The sequence below is a fragment of the Pocillopora verrucosa genome, chromosome 7 (genome assembly GCF_036669915.1).
Source record: "Pocillopora verrucosa isolate sample1 chromosome 7, ASM3666991v2, whole genome shotgun sequence".
NCBI classification, from domain to species: Eukaryota; Metazoa; Cnidaria; class Anthozoa; order Scleractinia; family Pocilloporidae; genus Pocillopora; species Pocillopora verrucosa.
In genome coordinates, this window is record NC_089318.1 from 17,346,587 (window position 1) to 17,370,769 (window position 24,183).

Below are 24,183 nucleotides of genomic sequence, written 5' to 3' on the forward strand. Positions count from 1 at the left end.
AAATTTTTAAAAGGATTTATTTAGCTTATCTTTAACCACTATTCAGTTTAATCTATAGGGAGTAATAACCACCCTAACAGCAAAATATGCTAGATCTTAAATGTCCCCATTGTTTCGACTCATCAGTAGATAAGAAGCCAGTCCAGAACAGAATACATCGACGTTTACGAGGTTTTTGTAAGATGGCCCTTCCTCGGAAGCAAAGAGAAAATAATTTCTCGGCCAGATCTAGAATCCTTGACGTTTGATTTTAATATGTGAAGTAAAACCAGGTAAAATTTTGTTCTCCACACTTAACCGAAACTTATATGAATGCTCGGTAGTTTTTAAAGAGTTTCGCGTATACTGCCTGCAAGATCTTGTATTTACCTACGCACGAGCTTCCATTTTGAACAGAGCCTGGATGGTCGCATGAGCAGTTATAGGATCCCGCTATGTTGACGCACTTAGCAGGAGCAATGCAGTCATGTAAAGCCTCTGCGCATTCGTCTATATCTGTGAAAACAGCGTTTAAGAACAATGATTATTTCTCTCATTTTCACCGACCTCTTTCTTGATGTCATTATGATCAAATGCCTGTCTTTTAGATATTCATTACCAACACAGATTTGTCCATTCCAAGCAAAATTCTTCTCGGGACAGGTGCAATTGTACGATCCGGGAAGGTTGAAGCATGTCGTAATTGTATCGTTACAGTCATCCCAATCTTTGGCACACTCATCAATATCTGTGGGTGGCAAAAGAAGAAAGGAAGGGATTTTCATTTGCATGTTACCTAAAAGAGACTATTAATAAATAGTGGGTGACCTTAAGATGTTAAAATTGGCGCTGCGCCTATTAAATTTTGTGGTCCAAGAGGGCGCTAGTTCCAGGAAGGTGGACGCAGCTGCTAATTGCTTCCAATGTCTTTGACGGTGGTTTAACATAAACAAATTAATCAACAATATATATAAATTAGATCTATAGAAAATGAGTAAAGGGAACTGGGACTAAATAACCATCAGGTTAACGAAACTGAGTGCCAGTATGTGTTTTTAGATTTACTAATCAATAGCGAGACATGCACGACGTACCAATGCACATGCTACCATTATAACTGTATCCTTTTTGTTTGCATAAGCAGTAATACGAGCCAGCAGTGTTTACACAGGAAGCAGAGCCAGGGCAGTCATGTGAACCATCGGCGCATTCATCTATATCTAAGAATGGAACGAGGATGTATGTTGTCTCGTACTGGATTGTGATAATAATTGTAGAAAAAAGAAAAAGTTAGTCATAACTTTGTTTACATTTAACAAATAAGGTATTTTGGAGTCGCACGAATTTATCTTTTCATCTCTTTGCGCTGCGTTCGTTGAATGTCGCTAACGACGTCTTGCTGAGGATTTTAAAATAGCAGTAAGTCATGCAGGCCTATAAAAGATCCCCCGCGCCTGTGGCCATGACCGATAGGAAGGGGACTAAGAGAGATAAACAGCAGTCCTGCTGACTAAGTCCCCTCCACTTCAATGCTCTAACTCTTATCGCCATGTGATTTATCTAATGTTGAAGCCTTCTACTATAATATACTCGAGATCTAATCGTGCTTTTGCTGGTGACTTACCATCGCATTGAAGACCTCTCCCAACAAAACCATTTTTGCAGAGGCAGGTAAAGTTATTACTTGTATTAACGCAGTGTGCTCCATAATGACAACTTGTAATGTCGACATCAGCGCTACACACGGTTACCCCTCGTTCCTGGACTGGTAGATGAAAAAGAACTATGATCAATTAACTGACCCTGAAAGTGGATATTTCGTGGTGACTCATCTTTCTGACAAATTGTTAGCTCTAAGAGTCTACTTTGGAGCAGCTGCTGTATCTTTCACTTTTTTCCGTATTTTTACACGTACATGGACACCAGCACTTCTCGAAGACTTGTCTGCTTCAACATTGTCAATATTGGTTAACTTTTTTTACATGATCGAGGATTTTAAAAGTTACTCAGCTCAGGAAAGTTTTTAACAAAATTTTGAAGTTCGGACGCACAAACTGGTTAAAGAGACCATTGTATAAATATATTCCATAAATTAATTGATAGATGTACCGATCAACCGGTGTAATTGCCTGTCTGACCAATTCACTATGATCGACGGACTGACAGACAGCTGAGGAAGTTAGGAACAGAGGGACTTCGTGACTGACACACTGACTAACTCACTGAGCGCCTGACGGACTCCACGACCGAACGACCGACCGACCGAAAGATTTAAAGATATTAAATATTTATTTTTTACTGAACGTCAATGTATTTACGTATCGCTCGCATAAAATGTATTGAACACCCTCGACAGACATAGCAAAACAAAAAATTTTGCACGAAAAGCTTCGAAATAAACTTACGAACGACGGCACACGTTGTCTTTGCTATTGTATCCGCCTTCGAAACCAGATCATTGAATTCAGTTGCAAGGAAAATATCGTCTTGTTGTTCAGTCACCATCCTCATTTCCGTCAAATCTACCGAGGGACCGATTCCAACGGCAAAAATACGAGCAGACTTAGAGCGGAGGAGCTGCACAGTATTCAAAATTGGAACATATGCCGGTGTCATAAAGTCATTTCTAGTTTGTTTCCCATCAGTTAACAAAATGACCAGTCTCTGTGTTTCGTTCGAACTTGTCGAGAAATACTCATCATAGGCCTTACGGAGTGCAAGGTCAATACGTGTAAATGCCTGAAAATATGGTATCTTGTCCACAGCGGTGGCAAAGGACATTGCAGTTTTCATCTCTCCTAACTGGATCTCGTTAGAGGCGTGATTGCTGAATACAATTGCTGCAACTCGACTACTATTTTCTAAGTCATATCGACTAGCCAAAATCTTCATGAAGTCCTTTTGCTTTTCGTAGTTATCTCTTCCAACGCTGCCTGAGGCGTCTATTGCAAAGATGATGTCCACTGGAACTAGGCATTTTTCTGGAGCTGTGATAAAAGAAAAACAATGTCGTCATAATATCATCTGCGGTTTAAGCCTCCGGCTAGAAAAAAAAGGATATAAAACCGGAAGGTAGAGGATATAAGAGTGGAATAAGAGCAGAGTGTTATAAACTAGCAGTAATAAACAAGAAGCAAACATGCTAACTGTATATGAGGTTCATTTTAAAACCTACCAGTGCAGCTGGTGCCGTTACCAGAGTATCCAGGAACACATGCACAATCGTGATAGCCATTCTGGTTTCTACAGTACGCGTCCTTGTGGCAGGCATCTGGTAGAAATTCGCACTCGTCGATATCTATGAGAGAATATTACGGAAAAGTTATCCCCTAGTTTGTTCTAGGCACTCAGTCTGCTGAGACGTGTGAAGTAGCGGGCGAACGACAATTAGCGGTAATGGTTGCCATGGAAATGGATGACCCTGACATTTCCACTCGTTCCTTTCATCGCTCGCTCGTTTCTGTTGACTGCAAGTTAGGCACAGGCTTTCGTTACTTACACCAGTATAACTTCCTTAAGCTTTATGTGTAACGTGATATTAGAGACCTTACGGCATGACAACAGCGACGGCAATAACGACGTAAAAGTACTGGGTCGAGGCCATCGGGCTGCCGTTGGCGTTCACGCCAAAGGTTTATAATTACGAAAAGATCTTGGAAACTGTGTTGTTTTCGGCAATTGTGAACCTTTGCGTGTTTAGTTACTTGCGGATTTCGTTCAGTTCTTGTTGATAGATATAGGTCAAATATCGTATTAGGGCGGTTCCCTCTTTCGCCTTTTCTTAACGAACATACCTAACGTTTTCACTGAACGGCAAAACTCGTTCGTTGACGTTCACGCGGCTACTCGACAATGCCAACGTGACGGCACACGCATACGTAAGGGCTCTATCACTCTGTGATCACGTGCTAAAGATGGGGGGAATATTGGCTCGAGATCGTGGCAGTACGGACCTCACTGTGCTCGTTCTGTTAAAAACGATCGAGAGCCAATATTCCGTAGTACGGCACGAGCAAGCGAGTTTAGTAAGTTGTTTATTACATGGCGCTTGGACAAAACTTGTTTATTTAAATTTTCCCGCTTCGCGACCGAAAATACACTGCTTTAGACCGTTTCCTTAGAAAGGGCCCCTAACAAAAAAAAAAAAAGAACCGGACAGAGTAAAAACCAATCAAAACGCTCGGATTTACCCAAGGACAACCATGCCATGTAATAAAGCTGCTTACACTCGGATATATTGTTTATATTATTCAAAGGTCATTGCAATGATTGGGTTTGCATTGATAGATCTCTTCTTTTAACGTAAACTGTTAAAAAGTGGCATTGCCTTGACCAATAGTAAGTATATTTACCGTTGCAATCTTGTCGGCCATTTCCAGTAAAACCAGGCTTACAGGAGCAGTTGTACGACCCAACTGTATTTATACAATTTGCGCTTCTGTGGCATTTGTGAGTATTCGCCGAGCACTCATCAACATCTATGTTTGATGAAAACAAAAAGGAAAAGACAAACGAGAGTACCTATAAAAGTTGCTTGTTGTTGGTAAAAACAGTACGCATGTACGGCGCGTATTGCGCGTGCAATAAGAACGGAAAGCAAGTAAATTAGAATAATAACAAACCATCGCAGTTTGTTCCGTTTGTGACGTAACCAGCTGGGCATTTACACCAATAGCTCCCCTCCGTGTTCATGCAAGTCGCAATTTCAACGCATTCATGGGACTCATTGGAACATTCATCTAAGTCTGCAAAATTTAAAATTAATGATCATTCCTTTAACTCTCTCTATGGAAGGAAAGTTTTGGCAGAAATTTTGTGATCTCCATGAAGACTTAAAAGACAAATTATATCTATAGAATGCTGTGCATTGAGCAATCTTTAAAAAATCCCAGCCGTGTGATCAGAAACAGTGCGTCGAATCAAATTAGTCAATTTAAACAAGTGGACTCATAAGTTTGAAACTCGTACGAAAGAAAAAATACTGAAAAATGGCTCGGTAACGAAATTATGCCTCTAAAATTGCCAAAATCAAGATATTATCGTGTCCGTATAGAACGACTCGAGAGATACTTTAAGAAAAGCATGTCTTTGAGAAAAACTGAGAGCTACTGGCTCGACAAAAACAATAGCAAAGATAAAAATTGTATTTCCATCCTTGTAAATAAGACAACCAAATGGAAATGGAGAAATGAACGTCTCAATCAAGTAAGTGCAGAGCAGAAAATCTTCAAATCTAAGACTGGTATTAATTTGGCCCTGGAAGTATTCGTCTCTTGTTGCCACAAGTTACCCCACCGCCCTACACTCAACTTCACTCTTCGCGAACAACAAAGTTGGCACAGCTGTGATATACAAAGACAGTTGCAGATACATAGCATGTCCTTTTAAAATTTTTTCCGAAAAGATTAGATCTGACTGAACAAAGAACAGAACATTATTTTTCGTAAGTGTCTTTATCTTGTAAAGTTGAAGCCCAAAATGGGAAGCTACATTCAAAATTATTACGTCACTACAAAAAGCAAACTGTATAATCACCAAAGCAGAGGTTTCCATTAGGTATATATCCCAGGTCACAGACACACTGATAGGTGTTTGTCGAATTGATACAGCTGGCGTGATCCTGGCATTGCGTCACCTCGGCATACAAAGGGCAGATGTTCACGACAAGGGCTTTGGCTGAAAAGAAAATTTTTGCAAGTCAGTGGTGTGGTGGCTTGTCGCCCATGCTAAACGTTCTCACCAGAAAAGTAAATATTTGATTTGGCAAAATGGGTAAGATTTGAGCAAGTAGTATTAAGATCACAATTTAGGAGTATCCGAAAGCCTAAGATTGCTATGAGAACTTCACAGGTCGAAAGGAAAAATGAAACAATGTGTAGATTGATCACAATAAGGTGAATAGAGCTACATCGATTTGTCATAGCAAGCGATCGGTGCGAGCGATGGTATAGAACGTAAAATATATATATATATCTTTGACAAATGAAACTTTAATACATATAGAGAAAGATGCTTTTCGTCTTGCCACGAAAGTGGGACAAAGAAAAACTCCCAAGTTCCCCATGAGGAATCGAACCTCAGACCTTCGGATTCCGCGCTCTGATACTTTACCAACGAGCTCTACCATATATAGTTTGCCTTAAAAAACATCATTGGAGCTAATAAGAAGTGTGAAAAAGCCAGATAGATCAGTCTTTGTGATTCTATGACAAAAGATAAGGACTTTCTCACCAGAGGCTTTGCATAGGCTCTTGTAAACAACCATGGCGTTCTCTGTGACGTTATCAAAGCCTTCAAAAAAAAAGATCATTGATTGCTCCATTGCGTAGCTCTTGAGATCACCCTCTTGAACACCGTCTCCAAATCCGATAGCGAAAGTAAGCACCCCGGCATCCTTAAGTCGCGCGGTAGTGGTTTGGATCCGTTGATATTGATACCCAGGTGTCAACTGAGGATGCTGCGGTTGTTTAGCTGTGGTCATCAGTACCACGACTTTCTGGCCACTGCTAGGCCCTCCAGAATTCATTAAATAGCTGTGCGACATGTCCAGAGCCAAATCATGACGACTGCAGCCTCCCATGAGTAACTGAAGATCACGAACGTCTTCGGCAAACTCTCCAACTGATTTATTCCGTGTTGATAAAATTTTTGCCTCGTGTGGTATATCGCTGTATGGAATGATACTAACACGACTTGAATTTGTGACATTAAATCTACTGATGATCTGTTGTATAAATAGTTTTTGTCTCTCAAAGTTTTCTAGTGATAACACATTTGATGAAGCGTCCAAAAGGAACACTAAATCTATGACCACCGGGCATTGCTGGGGAGCTGTGGAAAGAAAAGCAGTTTCAAAATAGTGGTGACAACAAATAGATAACAAAACAATAAATAGATGCAAACAAGGAAAACGGTGGCAGAAAAGAATCCTTAATAACTTAGATTTAGTTTTTTTCGGATTGAAAGGTCTGACTTTCAAATGAGTATGTTGGCACATATTTTTCTCAGTAAAGATTCTGTCAATTGCTGAGTCATGAAAATCTTCGCTTGGGTATCATTTATAGGGTCTAAGGATACCATCATTGGACCCTCTGTATTTTGTTCCAATTATTGAACTTTTATATCTTTGAAAATTCAACTTACTGATCTGGTTATAAAACCGACACAATAAGTTCTTAAAGAGACTGGTCAAATTTAGTAGCGTATACATGTTTTTACCATGACATGAAGAGTTATCTTCTTGAAACCCAGGAACGCAGATACAAGTAGAAGATCCCCGTTGGTTTAAGCACTCTGAATTCGACTGGCACGCTAGTCCAACAGCACATAGGTCTTTGTCTGAAAAGGAAAGTAGCATAGCGATCATATAGCCTTGTGTAATTAAGAACTCAACAAACATGGTTAGAACTTTCGACATTGCTCAAAACAATCAGGGAACACAAGCAACTGAGAGTACGTTGACAGTGGCCCAGATGATCATCCCTCAACACAAGCCAGAAAACTTGTTAGAATAAACTAAGTCGAGGTAAACTTCCAGGAAGAGGACCCCTTCATAAACAAATCTGATATTGACCACGCTTTGTTGATCAATTTAGCTTGACCTTAACCGTGTTCCTTTTTTGTTTTGTAGGGGGATTGGGGCGGAGGAGATGAAGCTATGGATCAAGACTTCATCTCATTCCGTAAAATCTGTAAAAGAAACATTCAGACAACAAGGCATAAGTTTTTGAAGTACCACCCTAGTGGAAAGCTTCCCCGTGCCCCTGAAATGGTCCTCACCATGATACATTCCTGGGGAAGAAGGAGAATCCATCTACATGATGATGACCAAGGTAATTAAAAGCATGATGTCTACTCACAGACAAGCGCGTGCTTGGATAACAGATGACTCTGATTGCCTCCAGAAGGTTTTTGCACACTTACGGATATGTGACCGGACCCAACTCCAGCACCAGCCTTCATTTGTGCTCTTATTAAATATGAAGAACCTCCAGACAATTGGAAAGTTCCAGAATTTTGTTTGGCAGGATATCTAAAACAGATTTAAATCGGTTTAGAACAGATCAACAGCTGGTGGAGGCGCTAAGAACATACAGTACAGGAGCTTATTTTTCATGAACATGCTGGCAAAGTAAAACAATTCCATTACGGAAAATATGGCGTTCATTTTGCTTTAAAACCTTTCATCTAAATTTGTCAACCCCTTCTTCGCCTCCTCGACCTCTTTTCACGCTTCTCAAAAGTAATATAACGTACGCAGTGCGATATGTTGATTTGATTCATTGAATCATAAAATAAATAAAGAAAAAAAGAGGATTTTTCTCACTCCAATTGATCTTTTTTGCTGACAGTTTTGCAGTTGTATATAAGGCTAAATATAAATTATATATAAACTATTTGCAAATCTACGGGTAACCAGCATAGTATAATACACATATTAGAGACCAGTCGCTATTTATCACCGGGGGGGGAGGGGGTGCTGGAGAATTTCGGTTATGTTAGGACAAATTTTACCTAATCCCCCTATAAGCTTTTGTAACATTATTTTGATCCCCCTCATTGGCAGCTAAGAGGAACTCAATTTTCTCAAGAGAAAATTCCTCTCCCCCAGCTATAAAAAATTACTAGTCCCTTATGAGTCTTAGAAAGTAAAGAAAGATCTTAATGAAAATAATACTTTTTCCACTGTTGATACTCCGTTGATTCCCAAGGTTCCAGTTTTACCACCCTGGTCAAGTTCGCCTCTGTGTCATCGCCACTAAGCCATAATTCGCACGAACTTTCACACGACAATGTAAAGACATAAGATCCTGTTTCTGGAGGCTGAAAGCAAACATGAAGGAAAATTCATAGCTGTCTATGGTCCAGTGGAGTTGGAGGGCAAAGTTTCTATCATTTGCTAAGTGTTACGGTATAATTCGAAACACAGCTATTTAGGTAGTATTGCATAAAATACATAACCTTACAGAATGTTCCACAAAGTACCATGGTCTGACAATAGAAAGTTCGTGTATGCATGTCAGCGTGCATCTTAGGAATTTCTAGAACTTTATTCTTACAGGCATAATACATAACACTACTTGCGTCTATGGAATGATTTCAAGCCGGCTTGATGGTGGACTTCAAACGAAAGATTTAAAATGAGAGTGATAACAAAATGTTTTAATGGCTTTAACTAGAGTTGTGTTATCGCATTACGTTTAGCGTTCTCATCTTTCTGAATCATCCGCAAGATTTGGAGATTTTGCAGACAGACAGACAGAAAACTTGAAGTGACAGCAAATGTCTTCTGTGCAACTGGTTTGGTTTGCAAAGCGTCAAATAACACGTTACATCATATGCTTGAGCAGTCATATTTTGGGTAGAACCTAGATGCTCATTTTAATTACAGAAAGGCAGACATTCAGATAACCGGAAGCCTAGGACTGACCGCGAATGTCTCTAACGGAATTAGTTGGGTTTGCAAATGTCAAATGATACGTTATATCATATAATTGCATCGGTACATTATGGGTAGAACTTACAACTCTTTGCTCATATTGCGAGAGGGTAGACAGAAAGGAGACTGGCAGTAGTATTAAGCTGGGTTTGCAAATGTCAAATGATACGTTATATCATACACTTGCGCTACCAGATTATACATAGAACCTACAATATTTTGCTCATTTTGCGAGAGGGCGGACAGACAGAAGACTAGCAGTATTATTATGCTGGGTTTGAAAATGTCAAATGATACGTTGGATCAAATTTTGAGCCAATCCTGGTACTATTTGCAACGTGAAGTAAATCAGGCTTCCATTACTTACATGATAAAAAGCGGAAAGCCGCTGACCGTAGCCTTCGGTATCATTAAAGGTGGCGTCGAATTCCGATAAAACTTCGGAAATGTCAGGTTTGTTGGGAAACTTTTCATGACGATAAAGTTCTTCCACAGTATCACCAATGATTGAAGTGTAAACTTCTCGCAGAACGCCTACAATTAGTGGATGAAACACATAACGTTTTACTCGTATGTCATAGTGAGCATGACGGATAAGCCTTGGTTATGAAAAGCTGTAGAAGAATTTTGGATACAAATACTGTCTGAGGTTGCTTGATGTACAACCCAATAAATAGTCTTAATTAATGAGAGGTTCTCCTTAAGGGTGGCTCTTCAGTTTTGCACCGCGCATCCTGTATTTCGCATGAAAATCACGCAATCAGGGGTATGAGCACGCGTGCATTCCGAAAACACCTATTGTTTTTCAATCCGATGACTAGGTAAAGAGGTACGATGATCTTTAGCTCTCGAAGAAGCACGATAAACTATATTTTTTGTTGAATAATTTTGGTTAACAAATTACTCCATTTAAATTGGAGAAATTTGAAAAATTAATCATTGAAGGAAAAAGAAATATAGCTAAGAGCGTGCACGAAGCCACGATCAACGACTCAAGGAACGTTTTCAGTCAATGTCGTTTAAAACTGCGTAATTTTTCCACAAAGTATAAATCAATTATTCCATACTCTCTAGACTTTCTATCTGTCAAGTTTGTTTCGAGTGCAACTTTAGAATCTAGTGCTTCCAACAACTGCAAAATGCACCGCGAAGTGATGAAATGACGCGCCAGTACAGGCATAAATGGGGTACGTTTGGCCCATCATAATTCTTAAACGCACGGTGAACTATCCTTTTCATCGTGTATTTCGAAACAGACATTGGTAGGAAACATTTTAGGAAAGTTTAAAAAAATTGTTCGAAACTTTTTTTTTTTCCTGAGGAATCACCTTTACTCATTACAAAAAGTTTGATGACAAAGCTACAGATTGGTTAATATCTGAAATATCTGCAACTGGAAAAGAAAAGTACAGAAATCACTTCTATGAATAATTACGCATGTAATTACCGTGCCTCTTCCAGTAGGAGTAGAAATGAATATCGATAAACTGTCAAGAAAAAACCTGACGAAACGCTCACAAAAGCCAATCGTAGTAAAGATCTGTATCATCGCTAGCCAATGAGAACTCAAAATTGAAACAGGCAGACTGCATGAAACACGGGAAAACGTGAGAGACCAAATCACGATTGGTTAAAGTTTTGCATCTGATTGGTTGAGAAGATGGCGCTCATCCTCTGGACCAATAACAGAGCGGAGTTGAGCAAATCCCAAAAAATAAAGGGGTAAGTTTCTAAAGAAACTGTGGTGCTGCGTCGGTGGGAGAGTATAGCAGGTATTTTAATGTTAACAACTGGGTTGAAAACGAAAATTAGCCACCGTAAGGGGTAAAAAAGCTGACGTTTCGAGCGTTAGCCCTTCGTCAGAGCGATTAGACGAAGGGCTAACGCTCGAAACGTCAGCTTTTTTACCCCTTACGGTGGCTAATTTTCGTTTTCAACCCAGTTGTTAACACTAAATTACCTGCAAATCCCAAAAAACCCTTGTTTAGTTTCGACAAAAATTGAAAACTACCCTAAACGTATGCACCTTGGTGTTTAAACGGTAATAAGAACCTTACGCTGACTTAATCTCTCTCGCCTTCCAACTTACCCGAAGGTACAGAAGAAGACTGTGGACTGAAGAAGATTGTACAAGAGGAACCCTCTCTTCTGAAGCCAGTCTTACAAGTGCAAATGTAAGACCCAACTGTGTTTATACAATCGCCATTGTTGCTATTGCACGTATTCCTTATTGAAGGGGTGTCGCATTCGTTGACATCTGAGAGACAGAAAGGCAAGCAGGTTGTTGGTCGCCTCCTCCACAACTTAACTTATTCTAGATGGTAACGTTTGGAGAGTCCGTGTCAGGTCAGTAGAGAGACGATTGCTTTAAGACCAAATGTTAAAAGTTCTAAAATGGCAAAACTAACAAAATGATCATTTGAAGTATATCACTGATAAAAGGCAACTGCTCTTCACGATCTGCAGAAACGTGACACAAAGAGCTTAAGTTGGCTGTCGTTCCGAAAAAAGTCTCAAAACGCATATTTCGCTAAGAGCGGTCCTGACAAAACGATCGCAAGACTAAGTCTTTTGCCAAGCTTGCGATAATCTGTTTAACGAAACAAGAGCGAGCTGTACCCCCGTTAAATACGTAAAAATTTCCGTCGGAGGGGGGGGGGGAGGAAATTGAAGTCCACCCTACCCTACCCTACCCTACCGCTTTTTGCCCCACACCACTCTTTCCCCTACTTCACCAGCTTTACGGATCATCAGTGGTCAGAAATGGATAAATCAATCGATCTCACAATTTTGGTATGATCACTAGACAATATGCGCTATGAAGGGAAATACAAAAGTGGCACTGTCGTTGATAATTGGCCAGTCATTGTTGGGTAAGAGCATGCGACTGCCCAGTTTTATCAGGTTCCATTTTCTATTTAAACAAAGGTCCTATTCTCACCATCACAGCGGTCTCCATTTAACTTGTAGCCCGGTTTACACTTTTTGCAATCGTAGACATCTCCTGACTCCTGACACTCCCCGTTTTCTTGACAATAATCACCTTCCGCTGAACAATATGGTGGACTAACAGAACGAACTGAATTCAAAGTAACCCAAAAACGAGATCAAATTTAAAAAATCGAATGGTTAGAAAAACAATTTTGCAGTCCTTACAATCTCCCGTCCGCGCGCTATAAAGGGGTTCAACTCTCTAGCGCGGAAGGAAAAGTTCAGGGACTGGATAACATGAACAAATTTGAAGACAATTCAGCGCACAGTCACGAATGACAAAGAATTAAAAAATGGTGGTGCTAAAAGAGGTAAAACGCGCTTCGTGAATTAAAGTAATATAAGCTTAGCGAAAAGAAATGATAAAGTGTTATGCATATTCAATACGCATTTCGTTTATATTAAGCATGACATGCGATTCATGGCCTTCAAACTGGAAGCTGACGAATTTTCCAACAGAAAACACTGGCCGAGTCTTATTAAAAATAAGTTTTCTTTTGTAGAGATTTTTTTCATCCACATTAGTCTATGGAAAAGAGTAAAAAAAATGATTTACTGCTATAGTTTACCAGCAGTTTGGCAGACAGCAATCGCGAAATCTCCAGCTGTAGAAACAAGCTTTTCGTAATCATCAAAATACCAAATCTCGTTGTCACTCTCGACGAATTCTTTATAGTCCTCGCTTATGTTTACAGCCACAGCAGCCACCATAACTCTGACGCCTGCTTGATACATTCGTTTCGCTAACTCATAAGGTTGAATATACGAAGGACAATGAACGGTGGGACGGTTCACGTTATCGCTGACAACTAACACCATCACTTTAGCATTGGCGGATATAGTGTTAAAGTGGTTAAAGTGACTGTTGAATGTATCGTGTATAGCGAGGTCCAGACGATTCCCTCCGACCAATGGTTTAAGGGAATCCACGGCACTTATAAAACGTTTATTATCTTTCGAGACGTCCAAAGAGACTTGATGTGAAACAGTGTTTCCATAGAGAGAGACACCCAAACGATTTCCCAGTGATATAGTGAATTTAGCCGCTGCCAGCTTCAAGAACATCTTAAGTTGAGCAAATACTTCTCCAGGACTGACACTATGCAGCACAAAGGCCACGTCCGCTTCGACGGAACATGAGGAGCCGCCTGGCCCTGGAGTACAAACAAACATTTCAAAGCATTTGAAAGGAGAGATTGAAAGAACTGCAAGAATTGTACTTTGCATGGGTAAAATATTTTAAATTGAATTTAATGGCACTGAAAGCTTATACAAAAATCAACATGTATCTCACGCCACTGCATAGCGATCTAGCGGTTCCGATTTGTTTTTCATCTTTTTTCATAACGAAATATATAGAATTTATATAGAATATAGTCTGCGAGGGAAAATTGACTGGTTCTTCATTTGTATTAGTGATCGGGCTCGTTCAAACGTTACCTGCACAGTGGACGCCATCTCCGGTGAATCCTGTGATGCACTCACATTCGAATGAGCCAATTTTATTAGTGCAGGTAGCTAATTTTGAGCAGTTATCTGTCTCTTGGCGGCACTCGTCAACATCTGGCAAAAAAAATGAGTGAGTAAAAACGTAAGCACAAGTAGAATGGTCGGATTTCAAAGCTAAAAGAAATCACTTTGGCCTACATCCTTTAATAAATAAAAGTGAAGGCAATAAAATTCTCTCCTATCTTTGTTTTCCTCTTAAATCTTCCTTGCCAATTTCCTTAACTCCCTCTTTCCTCTTTTTAATTTTGATCCATTGACTGATAACTAATTCATTCACTTGCTCTTTGTTAAATCATTCCCTCAATTATTTAACAACCCTCGCGTAATTGCACAACTGAAAAGTAACCGTTACATTCGCAATGAAACTAACCAACAGCCTCATATATTTATGCTAACCTTGACAACGCATTGCGCTTGCTTTCCACTTGTACCCAGGCTCGCATTCACATTCGTACGTCCCTTCCACATTGATACAGGCTCCATTACTGCTGCAGGTGTGAGACGATGGCGAGGCACACTCATTCAAGTCTAGTCAGGAATAAGTTAATGATAGTAAAAGTCAACAAAAAAACCATGTATATAAACCTACTTTCAGTGATAATTAATATTGTTAGCGTAAAATGGCATCACATTGAATAAGTATCATGGAAAGAGAATGTGATTTCTTTCTTCAGTGCGTCATTCACATTCCTGTAGGGAGAAAAGAAATGTAAGGCTCAAAAACTGCTTTCTGCGTCACAAGAAGTCTTTATAGCGCTTCTTGATCAGGCTACAATGAACCAAAACTTAATTATTAAGCAGAAACACCGATCAGAAGGGAGGAAAATCTCACAAGAAGGTTCTATATGAATAAGCTCGAGCAGATCCCCCTGGATACCCGTCTTGTACACAATATGCTGACACGCATTTTTTACGCTCCCCACTCCCCACGACAATTTTTCTCGACTGCCGGCAATTTCCGAATATTAATGATCGACTCAAGAGAATATAAACTGCTTATATTCTTCTGGTCGACTTCAATAACTTCCGAGTCAACTCCCTTACGGTACTAGTCAACAGTAGGGAAATGGTGCATAAGTGTAATTAAGGGTAATAAGAAACTTGATCGGGAACAATGGGCCATTTCCTGCTAACCGCCAGAAACACGAATTAACACGAGCGACTAAGGTACGGTTAGTTTTGGTTTTTATTAATGTAATGGGCGGTGCGAGTTTCCTTGAAAAATCTCAGAGCATGGTGAAGCAAAACCCAAACGATCTTCGGATTGCTTTCGATACCCAGGGGAGATTTGTTTAAACAGATCGTCCAAATGAAAAATTCGGTTTAGAATTTAAAGCATAAGTTTCCAGCTTCGGATGTTGTAAGTTATATATCTTTTTGAAGAATTGTTGTTTTTCCGTTTTGCGACGAGCAGAGACATAAAAAACCTCCTGACCCGCTACAAGGAATCGAACCCCAAACCTTCAGCTTCCACGCCTTCCCACGATGTGACAAGACAAAAAAACATCGTTTTATCACGATTTCCGAGTTCTCACGCTCTCACTTTTTATTTTAAGCAAAGACAGTGGGCATGGGTGATATTCCAATAACCACAAGCTAGTTTAAGTCACTGTTACCTGAACAAGAATTGCCACTGCCAGTGTATCCTGCAATACACTGACATTCATAGGAGCCTTCATTATTGACGCATTTAGTCAATATGTTACAATCATCTGTCTTTTCTTTGCATTCGTCAACATCTGTAGAAACAATGTAAACTCTTAGAAATCATATTTTCACCCGTAGAGAGCTGCAAATTAACTAACGTAAAGCATATCATGGTAGAATTCTAACCTAGACTAGATTGCTTTGGGGACTTTGCATGTTTCTTGACGCTTAAATGAAAGCTCAGCAAAGACCAGAATATGCTGCTTAGGAAGCGGTCATTATTAATCGCCAGGGAGGGGAGGGGGTGGAGAATTTTGGGGGGATCACATAGCTTTCAGAGAGAATGTCAACAGAGTATAGAGGGGTAACTATAGAAGATTGAAGAATATTACAGCCTCTTTTGGGGGCGTGAAGTGAATTATATCGAAATACAGCAAAAATCCTCTAATTTCCACACTAGTACTTTGCGTGGAATAAGTGGTTTCTTCAAAGGATGCAAACACATTTCTCATCATCCGATCATAGCTGATAAGGGTTTAAGCATAAGAGAATAAGGGAACATAACGTTTCCAGACATTTTAGTCAAAACTTTTAATAATAGAAAATGTGATAAAGATGCCTGAAACATGAATGTTTACCTTGACATTTTAACTTGTTGGCGTTCCACTTAAGTCCTGACGCACACTGACAAGTGTAGCTACCTTGGTTATTAATACATTGACTGCCACCAGTACATTGATGCGATCCCGCGCTACACTCGTCTTCATCTGAGAAGGGAAAAAGAACCCATTATTTTCAAGAAAGCAGCGCTTTTCGATTGGGTGTCGTAAAAACAAAAACGAAGTAATTACAAAGGCCAATCAGAAGAGAGGAATAGATTCTGAAGAGCCAATGAGAACTTAAAGTAAAAACAACCAAACCGCCTGAAGCGCGGGAAAACGCGGGCGACCAAATCGTGCTTGGATTTAATTTTGCATCTGATTGGTTGAGAGAGTGGCCCGGGTTTTGTAGACCAATCAAGACGCAAAATTGAGTAAAACCGAAGCAATTCCACATAACTTCCGAAAATAAGTTTAAAATCTCTCTATCATGTAGATTAAGAGCATTTTATTCGCTTTATTCTTCCTTTGGGTGCTCTTGTTGGTGTTTAAATGTTGTTCATTTAGTTGTTATTGCTGATGTTTGTTTTTGCGGAATAAGCTAGCACCATTTGAAATTGACAGGAATATCATAAAAGAGATGTTTCCTTGCTACCTGAACAAGAAACGCCACTGCCTGTGTATCCGGCTTTACAGTTGCAATCGTATCCACCTTCCTTGTTAGAACAGGTGGCCAGGTTATGGCAGTCATCGGTATTCATGCTACACTCGTTGACATCTGATAAAGTAATAAAAAGGTCAAGTATTGTTGAGACAATTCGGTGGAGAAACGGGGCAAATTTCTAAAGAAATTGTGGGGATGCGTCGGTAGGAGAGCGTGACAGGGTAATTTAGATAGTAGTGTCAACTTAGTTGGTAACGTAAATTGGCCACTGGTAGCCAATTTACGTTACCAACTCAGTTGACTATACTAAATTACCCTGTTCTCTTCGGTGGAGAGTTAGCATGGAGAACTAAAACAATTGGAGAGAATTTCGGCGGGTGGAGGACTTGCCATCTATCTTAATCATTCGTGTGAGAGGTTTTCTTCCAACCGGGCTCAATAATCATATATCGTTTGCGGCAATGGAAAACAGCAAACACGCCACAAACGAACTGTTGTTTTATGCACTCTTCCTATGATCCTTGATGAGCCCTCAAGAAAAGTGACAAAAAAGGCTTTCGTTCACGAGCACATCTACTGCAAAACTTGTAAACTTCTCACTGAAGTTTACAAGCAACTGAAAGAAAATATATAGCAGTGATTGAAGAAAATATTGTTTGTTTACCGTAAACACCCTGTTAGACACCGCTAATGCTTGGCACGCGATAACTCACTCACCCAGTCTCGGTGAGTCGGCTTACCTGTAGCTTATCTACCAGGAGATAAGTCTAATAATTCCTACTTCTGAGGGCGATCTAGCTTACACTCCCACACATAATTGGTCGGGGCGCTTCTTCAAAAACTCATGATATTCTTTCGCCCCTCTCCCCCCCCCCCCCCCCCAGTGTTTTCCGTTGCCAACAAGGCCACCTTGCCACATCCAAATTGAGATGGGGTTGAGGAGGTAGTTGGTGTCCCAAAAAACATCCCTCTGGGTTGTACGTTCATAAAGGAATTTCTGAGGTTAGCCCTTTAACAGTCCCCTCGACAAAACGTAAGACCCATAAAAAATGATAAGCTAAGATATCTATCCGATGCAACTTGTTACCCTTTACTTTTCAACCCCTAAGATAGACTAGCTTGTAATTTCTACTTGCAGCATCACCCTTGAATCAAATACAGAGGTCATGAGAGTAAAGGAAATTATTACCAATTTAAGAAGCTCCTGATTTTTCAAACAAATCATCCTTGTCAGTACCACAAGAAATGTAAAGAGAACACTTTGGAGAATATGAATACCAATTTTAGGGTGAAAAGGGTCAATACAACTAAAATGTTTTATTTACTTTAATATTTAATTAGTTACCTTTGCATTTCATTAATTTTGCTTCCCAAGTAAATCCGGAGTCGCAGCTACAAGAGTATGTCCCTACTGCATTAACACAGGCAGCATCGTTGTCACAATTATTATTTCCGGTGCTACATTCATCCACATCTTGGGAGAAAAAGACAAAACGTGCACTCCAGTTAGAAACTTTACTCCTTGATAAAGTTTGGCCGTGATAAGACAATGATCAGTAAGTAACAGAGTGCACTTTAAAGGTTTTAAGGTTGGCCAAAAGGGCTCAGCAACACGACAAAAGATCCTGGAAACGCCGTTAGATTCATTTAGACCTCCATTATGTCCCCGAGGAATTTTGGAGAGTTCAGTTGACAAATGTTACACCCGCACTTGTCTAAAAGACGGAAATTACGTATTGCAATGTAGCTCAATCTATTTTGATAATGATTCTAGCTGTTTTAAAATCTCCAGAAAAGAGGTGGGCTACATAAACAGTCAATAGATTCAACGTTACTGTTATTACGCTATCAGTCCACTAAGAGAAAGTAAGCTTTGATGCGACAAATTATTCTTCTCTTACCCACTACCATTTGAGTAATTCTAAACTGAGTGTTGAAAGTATACCTTGATTGTACTAGTTTTGTCAGGTGATTTTGCTTTCTGATTGGCTAAGTAAACTCGCGCCAGAGCTAAAACCAATCACCACTTTTCTGCTTGTCTTTTCCCGCGCTTCAGGCTGTTGCTTATATTTACTTTGAGTTCTGATTGGCTTTTAATGTCATCCTGCTTTGCTCTGATTGGCCATTGTTATTATTTTGGTTTTGGATTTCGACACTCATTCGAAAAGCGGTCTTCATCAATCAAAGTTGATAATACAAGGATTACCTTCACACTTTACTCCCGGTGTATTCCCGATGTCTTTGAAGCCGGCCTTGCATTTACACGAATAACCTTCGGGTAAATCATTGCAACTGGCATGCTGATGACAATAGTTTTGAGTTGAATCGGCGCACTCGTTAAAACCTAAGTTTAAAAGAAAAAGTTTTTTTACGTTGTATCAATTCTGGTATGAATGGAACACCACACCCGCCCTGACTGGACTCAAACCTATTTTGTATTGTGTTAGAAATAATTTCCTAACACTCGTCGTTCAGTTGACTATTTCTTTTATTCTCTCTTTTATTACGCAAGTTATTAAAATGGGGACTAGCTCAGTCTCTCTATGAAAGTGTGGGTCACCGCTTACAAAGGTGACAGTTACTTAGCTCTCAATCTCTAACCTTCGTCATGCTTTTACACTTAACTAGCGAATCACGCTGAGCTACGCAGAGCGGAGTTCGCATACTAAGTAGATACCTTCGCGATTTTCACACTTTACGAAATGTCTTTCTAACTTAAATCTCTTGGTCTTACGGTCAAGTTCGGGTTAAACAAAAACAAGATTAACAATGTAAAAAATTGTAATAAATTTACTTACATAATTAAAATCATACTTGAAGAAATATCTTAAGAGAAAAGGGTCCTTGAAGGCTGTTGCTTAACAGCAGAATAAACACAAAATCCGGAGAAGAAAGGGCGTACCCAAGGTACCGCCCCTAAAAGAGCTGCTTGCTAGCCGCATAAGTTATCTAATTACAAATTCAGTGCGGAAGATGAAAAGTACTACACGTTTACACCTAAAGTCACCTCTAAGTAAAAGAGGTGTTGAGCGTGCTAAGCATGGACTCTTCTTTCCATGCATAGAGATCGTTTTGCTTACGATATAACAGCTGTAGTCCTAGAAGTTGATCTGGTGTCCGGTTCGGCAATTGCAATGGGTCAGTTAAAGTTTCGTGGTATAAACTTATCGTTTTAATTATTCTTGGATAAAAAATGCAAACAAAAAAACAAAGCAAAAAAACAACAGCAGAAAAGAAACAATAAGAACAACATCGATGCTGCTTTTCTCTTAGAACGACAACAACAACTACGTCTTTGTAAGACGAAACACTCACCAGCGACGGTAGGAGAGCTCGGATGGATATCAGTCTACATAGCAACTTTAACTCATTTGTGAAATCGAATCCCAACTCCATAATCTCATCAATGATTAACTCCGAGCAACAACAACAGCTGTTTTTCGGTTTTTCAATTCCCAAAATACAAAGGCAAGTGAAACAGAGCCACTGCAGCAATCTTAATTTTCGGAGAAACAAACGATCAAACAAACGGCTTCTTTCTGAGAAAGTGATTATGGGCTGGCCACATTGACGAATAACTTGTACTTGGAATAGTTCTAAAAGCCAAAAAAAATCGTCTGTTTCGAGACCAATAACACATGACACAATGCTTTTGAATTTATTGTTTCCTGTTTCATTCTCGTGTTCCAACTTTTATTGTCTTTTGTTAACGGAAAAGTAGCACTTTTTCACAAACTGTAAGGGAATTTGAACCCCTACGAAGAGAAGCACTAATAAATTTGCGAACCTTTGTTTTTATTTCTGTTTTGTTTTTGTTGTTGTTTTTCTCTTTTTAGAAACAGCTTATATCATACAAACACCTGCCACTTAAAAGTAATTGTGTAGGTTTTTCAACTCAGCTAAACTTTCTTCATTTACAAAATTTTGATCCCTTTTCCTTCGCGAAACTCTTACAACTTAGCGATTTTTTACAACTTAGAGAACTCCAAGAAGCGCAGTCAGCCACCGCTACATGCGTATCAAAAATCACCCCACTGCTGAGAAACTGAGGAAATGTCGACCTGATAGGCTTTTTTTTTTTTTTCATTCGAAGTTGAATACCTTACGTCAGCGTTACATAGAAAATGCATGCAATGCTCGTCAGCCAATATCCGCCGGGAAATTTTGGTGCCTCCTTGTAGTAAAACTTCCTAAAGAGATACTAACGAATTTCAGAAGCTATAGACGAAAAGAATGTTTTCTGCTTTTACCAAGCTTCCAAAGCGGTCGCTGCAGGTCAAACAAAAAGGATTAGTTCCGACCTAGGCTAAATCTTTAAGAACGCCGACCCTTTTATTAACTCGTGAATTGCGCGCATGCGCAAGAGCGAGTTATAGATACGATGTGGGGAATGGAATTCGCTCGCTCGCTCGCTCGCTCGCTCGCTCGATTGGTCGATTCCTGTAAACTTTTTTTAGATTTTAGGCTTTTGAGTGCATTTTATAGTTTTTGGCGAGCAATAAACAGACGAAATGGCGACCTTTTTTGCTAAGAATAGTGGTGGGGTGAAAAAGAAGCCAATGATAATCTTAAAAGAGTTTTTTTTTTTCGTTTTAGTTTCAACAAGCGGCGCCAGCGACTGGCAGGCATGCAAGGATTCACACTGAAATAACAGAACAACCTTCGTTTTTCATAAAATTGTAATTTACAATCCTTGAACTTGAAAACAATCCGAAGATTCATTGAAAATATCACTTACTGCGAAGCGCTCGGAGTTTACAGATGTTCAAAAGCTTTTTCTGTTATAGCGTGAGATTGAGGACAAAATTGATCATTACGTTTCGTCGCGTGTGTTTTTCCTGTGTGAAGCAACAAAAGATGCCGGCGACTGACGAAATAACAAGTTAACACGAAAATCAGATAACACCTAAACAAACAATTTTAGCGACCGATTTCAGTGAATTTTTGAAGAAAAATTTTCTTTTAAGTTTTTAAGACAAATTGAAGATTCAACATACATACAACGTACTAAAATGCGAAAGTTACACACCACGAAATTGATAACTAGGCCTGAAATGAAATTCTATCTTGTTATTGATTATACGTTGCCTAGCACGTGACTTAAATCTACCCAGGCGGAGATCCAAAATGACGGTGGCAGGCTTGGCTTAATTATATCACTCAAAACTCGTTCCCGTTTGTCTCATTTGATAAAGAGGGAATCGTTAATGTTTTCATTAAGACAGTATTGCCTCGATTTTCTAATATTTACAACGAAAGACAGTAAATTTCACTTTTCACCCACATTTACTTCCAACCTTTTCTTTTGAACCAGAAACAAAAATGATAGACGTTTAAAACACATGACATCATCCACCTTGTCAAATGTAATAGCATGATCATTTCAATTGTAATGCCTTCTTATCCCAAGGTTACTTTGTTTCTTTGCTACATTAGCGAACACTGAACTACTGCTCGTACTCTAGATATGACAATCAACCACAAAATTCCCTAAACCAGATAACATTAAACATAATCTAAAAAATCATGTGTCAATTCACGAGTTTGCTCACAGAGCACTTTGATTATTACTAAGAGTATGTTTGCTTTTCGAAGGAATCAGTTAACAAAGAAATTAATTTAAAATGTTTCGTCATCTGAGTATCATCGGAAGATACCGTCCGGCGAAAGAGTTCTCCTTTTTTCCTTAATTATTTTTTAACCCAAATAAGGAGATATCGAAGTCAGGGTAGACCCTTCGAATATTGACAGTCTTCTAAGAAAGGTCATCTCACCAATCTTGAAATTGTTCCTAATTTGACATTGGGCCGACTTGATAACTTATTTAACCTTACTACAGCTGAAGACGCGGTTACATAAAAATAGAAGAGAAAATTCAGTTGGATTTGGGAAGAAACAATTTTGTTTGCATATCTTGACCAAAAACTATCCTTTTCTATTATTATCATTATTGTTTCTTTTTCCATCGCTCTAAGAAGTTTTGAAACTTCGCATTTAACCAATAAGTTTATCGTGTTACTTACCGGCTACTAATCTCTGCAGCTGGATCAGAGTGGCGCAGACGAACACGAGCTGCAATTTTAAAGTAACATGAAAACCAACCTCACTGTGAATTGAAAGTGCATCTATGTATTGAGGAAAATACTAAGAAACTTCACCTACCTTAAACAGAAAAGAAGTCATGGCATGACTCAATAACAACGACAGTCACCGGAGAAATGAAGGTCAAAACAGCTGGAAAGTACAGTTATGCAACCACTGTGGCGAGAGAGCATTGGTTTGTTTTTCTACTGACATCAATTAAAAGGTAAAGCACCTGTTGCAATTACGTCAATTTTTTTGTCCCACGCCATCGGTTCTTTAGCTTTCGGGCGTATTTCAACATAAAAGAATTACATAATTAAAATGCCGACAATGTCATTTTAATAAGCCCCTAAACTCCAAATCTTTCAATATATTTATTTGCTAAATTACTCGCGCCTCTCAGTTCATACTTATTTTTGGTCACTCATGAAACAGTGAATGTGAGAGTGGTGTTAAGTAACATAGTAGAACATGTTGCTATAAAGGGATCTTCCACCGTACATTCTTCCGTGAAGATAAGCCTTTTAAAAATAACTCATTGTGACTGAAGACCTCATGCTAATAACTAACTTAAATTATCAGCAGCTTTCATAAGAAGAGTTTCTTTCAAGAAATTTGAAAAACATGAAAGCAGCGGTTTGCCTTTTAAGTTTAATTGGGCCTTATTTAGCTTTCAAGAGCCCTGCGTGATGTAAAATAAACAAGAAAGCTTTTCTTTGACTGTTGTCCCGCTTCTACTGCTTATGATGAGGAAAAAAATCTTAAACAACCCCAAAATTATTAGATTATCTTACCCAGTGCACAGATATTCTAATCATTAGGTGTGAAAAGTTTTAGTTTGCAGTCCGTTGTACTATTCTAGAATAACTAATAATAAGGAAAAGAGCGAAAATCTTGAAAATTTTGGCCAATTTTAAACGACAGTCGTTCGGTTACAATGTTGCAAACTATTTTGCTACTGGTCATTTTCTTTTTAATAGTGAGGTCACAAGACAGATCCGAATTTTTTTTATTGGCATTTGAACCAAGGGTATTCTCAAATCTGGAACTTGCACCTCAAATTTCGCGCTGTAAAGTCACGCTATCACCTGTCATAGTGTACATCCAATCAAATTCGGCACTTTGTGCCCTCCCCTCCCATATGTTTTTTCTAAAACAACTCCCACGAGTCTTTGCAAACTAAATCACTATATTTTCATGAGAGCCATTCGTTTGACCGGTACAGGATTTTGAAATATTTTCCTTCAAGCTCAAATAGTCCATGAAACTAG

At 39.2% G+C, this 24,183-nt stretch overlaps 1 protein-coding gene across 1 annotated transcript in view; it reads right to left on the reverse strand.

Moving 5' to 3' along the window:
• LOC131787205 (matrilin-4-like) overlaps window positions 1–4,188 on the reverse strand; it is a 402,738-nt gene extending 398,550 nt beyond the window's left edge. The window contains exons 1-5 of the mRNA XM_066170239.1: window positions 4,170–4,188; window positions 3,155–3,277; window positions 2,385–2,966; window positions 1,604–1,744; window positions 1,074–1,199 (exon numbers count right to left, since the gene is read on the reverse strand). Of these exons, the coding sequence (XP_066026336.1) occupies window positions 1,074–1,199; window positions 1,604–1,744; window positions 2,385–2,966; window positions 3,155–3,277; window positions 4,170–4,188 (991 nt within the window). The remainder of the gene's footprint in view (window positions 1–1,073; window positions 1,200–1,603; window positions 1,745–2,384; window positions 2,967–3,154; window positions 3,278–4,169) is intronic.
• Window positions 4,189–24,183: the final 19,995 nt, after the last annotated feature.